We start from the raw sequence: 6,000 nt of genomic DNA, 5'->3' as shown, positions 1-6,000 counted from the left end.
TTCAAGTGGAACAGTTGCAACATGGCCAGATTTGGAGAAGAAAGTTGCGACCATCTTCTTCCCCACACTTCGCGGTCGCTTCACTTTCGTGGGTGGATTTTCGTCTGGAAAGATCCAAACTGTAGACTGGCGTATATTTTCAGGGTCAAATTGATAGACCCAAGTCTCATCACCAGTAACAATGTCAGAGACGCGTCGAGAATTGCCTCCATCAAATTTTGCAAGAAATTCTTCACACCATTCCATACGCATGCGCTTCTGGTGTTCAGTCAAAGCGTAAGGCACCCAACGAGATGAAACCTTCCTGAGCCGAAGATGATCATGAAGAATTTTTGTTACTGCTGGCGATCCAATGTTTACTGTAGATTCAATGTCTTTCAAAGTTGTTCGAGGATTTTCTCGAATCATTTGTTCCACAGCGGCAATGTTTTCATCTGACACAGCTGTTGCCGGACGTCCAGCTCTCTCTTCATCTTTAAGCGATGTCCGGCCTCTTCTGAATTCACCAAACCACCGAAAAATTGTAGCACGGGAAGGAGCAAGATCCCCAAATGCCCCCTGCAAACGGTCAAGGCTTTGTGTCTGGTTCAAACCACTTTTGAAATCTTAAACGATCATTGCCCAAAAATGTTCCCCTTTCGAGCTCCATTCTAGACAGCCGAATACTGCTCATATCAACAAACAAGTGAAGGCCATACGGTCACGCCGATAAGCGAGGCGAGTTGAAACTTGCTTCGCTTCTGCGCTCTGGATACCACTACCGAACGCAATTGTTGGAATTCAAATACTGTGCCACAACAATGCGTCTCTCAAAACTTTCGTAGTGACCTTCGTATAGGGAACTCTTGAAAAGTATTCTATGCATGCTTAAGATGTAATAAAACATTGCAGTATACACAACATTTACACACACAATCTCACATTACCCTTTCAAAGGTAAATGTTCATGAACACAACTCGAGACATGGCTTTATTGCTCCCTTTCCTTCTAGTTGCATCCCAAGCAATAATTAAAGTAAAGATTTAGGAGGATGAAAAGTTAGATTATTAAAAATTTTTATGTTCAAGAATATTTTACAAATAATGACACATCTACTTAATAATTTTTTTTATTATTTTGGTTTCGTTTCAGAAATGAACTAGTACGTATTATCATGTCAAAGACTTTCTGAGATCTACAAACACATACGAAAATTTACATACACGAAACATATTGCGAGACAAATATGGTATAATAACAATAATTTTAAAGTAGAACATTTTATATACAATACTGAGCACTAGAACACAAATATTACTCACAGAAAAACGAAGTATAGAAACAATACAAAACTAACAACATATATAAAAGATTGTAACAAATTATAATAAAAAGTTAATATCTAATTAAAGTGCACGGTGTCCTAAAATAAATTGTTTTCAAATTTGTCTAAATGTTCCATACTTAATACCACCGGCAACATAAGACACACTGCCACTCAATTATTCACCATTCAAACTTCACTTTATCACAAAATTGTTATGTTTAAAAAATGTACTAGATATGTTGAATATCAACAAATGTCTTAACTTTCTCATGCGATCTTGCCACATAAGTTGAACACTAACACTTTTTTTTTTTTCTTTTTTGTCATTTTGGACCGTAGTATTTTTAAGTTAACTGTTGCCAAAATTAGACATTCCACTTGAGTAATTGACGATGCTTGGATCATATGGTCGTCCCCTGAATGGAGAACCTTCCTTGTTCCAAGACTCCTTTAGGATCTTTTCTAATTCCTAGAATTAGAAACAAAAAAACATCAGAAACACCTTAACATTAATATAAAATGTATGCTTTTTGATAATATGCTCTGAACAAGTTTCTCTCTCAACATATTAACTTGCGTAACTTGAATAATACGATATTAATTATTTACAGACAGAAAAATGAACTAATTATTGAGAAATATTAACTTCCTGGATAACAAATTATAACCATGTAGGCAGGGAAATATTTTAATGAATGCGAGCTGTGCAACGATAATGATTCCAGTATGATTTTACTAAAAATTGGGATTACGACATATTAAGATTTAATTTATATTCTATCGTTATGACAACCTGACGTACAATTGATATTCTATCTGTTATGACAACCTAACGTCTTGTCTTATGTTTTAAATGAATTACTTTACACATACCATTTAAAAACGATATACATAGAGAAAGGTGAGAAGTAAGTGAGCATGGTTTCATTGCAGTCACTTTATATATCTTTTAATATAAGGTAATTCATAAATCACTTCGGAACTTCAGAAACTGATAGTCCAGCAACCAAAACAGATTTAGGAAAAATCTATTATACTAACAGATTTTTTAATGGAAACTCAACTTTCTCTCTCAAAAAGAGATGAATTCACCAGTAGACCTGCGTTAAGTTTAGTAAAGGCATACTCGGATAGACAAAATAAGAAACTTCTTTTTACTCCTGGTAAGCCTATCCTCATCCTCCTCCTTCCATCCATCACCATCATCATCACTACTACTACTATTACCTGACCAGGAAAGTAGTAATGAATTTGGCTGGGGGCGCTGGTGCTATGTATACCTGTTATTGAGCAAACGCGGTGGACAAGAGAGCGGAGGGTCTCACTGCTGCAGTGTATCTAATGGTTTTTCAAAGTTGAAATTTAGATGTTATAAATAGTCTGATCTGTTTGCGCTTAATAAAGAACGCCATAAATTATATATTTGTTCACCATTCTTGCAGTAATAAAGATGTATTGTGGATAGCATATACACATGGAAACTACCAAAACAAGAACAACATAATACAATCGACAATTCAGTGAGGTTCTACCATGTATTAAGAAGTTTGTATAAAAATCTGTTACTTTTTACTCGATTTCATCATAAAACAAGAGCAACCTGTAAAAGACACAAATGACAACGAAAATGTTCGTCATAGATTAATTAATTAATTAATTTAGAGTTGATAATTTAGAGCAAACTTTTTCAACTTGGGTGTCGTGGCAACCTAGGCTGTCGCGTGCTAGCAAGTGTGTCGAGAGATTTTGTTACAACCTCAGATTTTAAGCAAATGAAGAACTGGTGATAAAACAACCCTAAATATCCTTGAAAATTTTCGTTCATCGCATCAACTGCATGATCGACATGTTGATTGCTACAATTTTAGCATTCAATAACACCACTAGATATCTCTGTTTTTAATGTTGTAAGCAGTGGCGGCGGTTGGACGTTAAAAGTGGGGGGGCAAGACATGATCTTAACAATTGTATATCAATGTTAGATTTCCTGGTTGTTTCTAACAATGGTTGATGAAAGGTTGCATAACTAACAGGATACTATCTTTTTTCACTTAAAATGCCGTATATCTTATTTCTGTTTTATTAAGTAAATTCGTAAGAGCAATACAAGTAGGTACCTAGCCCTTTATACTTTTAAACAACGAAAGTGCAAGAAGAGATTTGATTCCTTGCTCATGAATATCTTACAATTCTGTCTTGAAAATTGTGTGATCAGATTATTTAATAACAAATTTGCAAAACAAATAAATAGAAAGGATAATATTAATCATAGTAATGAATAATGATGCTTGTTTTGCAGAAGTTATATTAAAACTGGGAATTAATGAACAACTTATACTTTTAATTCCACACATGCCATTAAATGAATGTTTTTATTCTTAGAAAATGAAATACAGTAAGTACTGCAAGCATATTCTATGACATTTAAGGAAATTTGCAATTGCAAGATTAACTACTTTGAATTGCAATTAAAACGCAATTCCTGTAGCATTCTTAACTCTACGGGAACACAAATATCCAATACGTACTCACACAACGGCAAATATCATATGGCACTTTTTTTTTTGTATGAACCAGTAACACATACAAAACCTTTACCAGGGTGTCCTCATTCTTGTAAATAAGTGAAAGGTCAGGGAAGTAAAATGTGTCAGGTGAAGTCACGGAAATGGCAGATTGGTCAGGGAAAGTCAGGGAAAAATCGATTTAGGTCTGATGTTCAATTACTGAATAAATGAAATAGGGTTGACTTCTTTACTGTTACGGGATGCAAAATGTAGTGTTCTCTGATATAGTTGTTGAAACTAATTTTCTGCGAAAAACACATCTAACTGCATCCTGGCATATTTGCTCAAAAGGGTAGACGCTGTTCTAGAAGAATTGCATGGTGCCAAGAGGATATCTGAACAAGTGGCTGAGAACGCGAAGAAATATCATCTCCAGCTCACAGTAAAACCTCAGACTGAAGAATTTAAAGAACATTCGAATGAATTCATAGCCAATGATAGAGATTGTGTTGGACTTGATGAGTTTTTTACTTAGTCTTAGGAAATGGGAAGAACTTCGTTGACTTATGGTCAGTTATTAAATTGTGTTTTATCTTCTTTCACGGAAACGCATTTTTTGAAAGTGGTTTCACAATAAATAAAATTCTCATTGTTGACAACTTACAAGAAGAATCTCTGGTGGCTCAACGGATCATATATGATTCTGTGATGAGAATAGGTGGATCATCAGGATTAATAATTACAAGAGGTATGATAAATTCAGTGAGAATTTCAATGAGACAATACCATATGTATCTGGAAAAGAAAAGAGAAATAAATGCTGGAGACGAGAAAAGGAGAGAGAAACGGAAGATTCAGCAACAACTAAAGGAGCTGGAGAAAGAAGAAAAGAAAATTAAATTGCGGAGACAACAAGAAGGATATTCATATCAATGAGAAGAAAACTATGCGAGAAAGGATGAAAACATATTTCTAAATGTGTTGCATTTAACAACTGCCCCTGCAAAAGTGTGTGTCTGTGTGAATTTTTTTAATAATCAGTAAAATCATGTATGAACTGTTTATTACTATAGGCAATATTATAATGCTGTGTAATTGGTATTATAATGTGTAAGCATATAATGTGTATTTTTTTCATATCTTAAGTACTCTGTATACTGCACACTTTCGTTTGTAACTTTACATTTTGTGTAATATGTAGGCCTAATCAATATCGGCCTAATGCATATGTTTGTAAATTTACATTCCTTTGGAAAGAAAATTGAAAAAAGAAAGAAACAGAAGCGGAAGGGAACAAGGCCAACTATGGGGAGTGTGGAGGCTGGAGTTTCTTTCTTTTTTCTATATTTTTAAGTTATTTAGGGGTCAGGGAAATCTGGAACTTTCGTCATGGAAAGTCAGGGAAAAGTCAGATATCTTTTCTCCAAATTGTGTGGACACCCTGTTTACATTTTCAAATGAAATTATATAAATTAGGGCATCTCTTCAAAAAAAAGTGGGGGGGCAACTGCCCCCTCTTGCCCCCCCCCTAATCGCCGCCCATGGTTGTAAGAGTACTAAATTCAGACTGTACAATGCGAAATATCTGAAAATAGGTTTCACATACTGTATCCGTGAAGGATGTCTGTCCTATATTGGAGTGTTTAGTGTGTGGAGAAAAACTAGTGAAAGAGTGCCGTACAGGGGCGCACCAACTGGAACTGCCACCGCGTCCGAGCCCTCTCTAAACGTTGTAACTTTTCAAATAATCTACTTGTGTTTTATTTGCGTCAGGGGCACCCTCATGGGGCATCAACCCCGCCCAGATCCCTTCAATCTTTCGACTCTGGATCTCCCTAGCAATTTTTTTTATGAGTCGGCGCCTGCTGTCATGTAAACTTACGAGGGTGGGCTGGTAAGTTCTCGGCCCGACCCAGAAGGACTTGAGCTGTAGGCATGAAAGTGTGAGGCTATTCAACATAGTCCCCTCGAAGGTCAACACACTTGGCACTTCGATGCTACAACTTCTCCAACCCCTATATATATATATATATATATATATATATATATATATATATATATATATATATATATATATATATATAATTTTAATAATAAAAAACTCAAGGTCTGCAAAAACTGTTCCGCAGCTGTTATCACTTCTTCATCACTGTGAAATTTCTGTTCTTTCAGTGTTGTTTTGAGTT

General features: G+C 35.4%; 1 protein-coding gene across 1 annotated transcript in view; it reads right to left on the bottom strand.

The window, feature by feature from the left end:
- Window positions 1-1,093: 1,093 nt before the first annotated feature.
- The window catches only part of LOC145664471 (nudC domain-containing protein 3), a 59,829-nt gene continuing 54,922 nt past the window's right edge, over window positions 1,094-6,000 (bottom strand). Inside the window, exon 6 of the mRNA XM_081731171.1 lies at window positions 1,094-1,776. Within this exon, the coding sequence (XP_081587297.1) occupies window positions 1,657-1,776 (120 nt within the window). The 3' untranslated portion in view covers window positions 1,094-1,656. The remainder of the gene's footprint in view (window positions 1,777-6,000) is intronic.

The sequence above is a fragment of the Thermobia domestica genome, chromosome 11 (assembly GCF_964235325.1).
Source record: "Thermobia domestica chromosome 11, izTheDome1.hap1.1, whole genome shotgun sequence".
Taxonomy (NCBI): domain Eukaryota; kingdom Metazoa; phylum Arthropoda; class Insecta; order Zygentoma; family Lepismatidae; genus Thermobia; species Thermobia domestica.
Note: the sequence above shows the minus strand (reverse complement) of the source record. Positions and strands in the feature narration are given on the sequence as shown.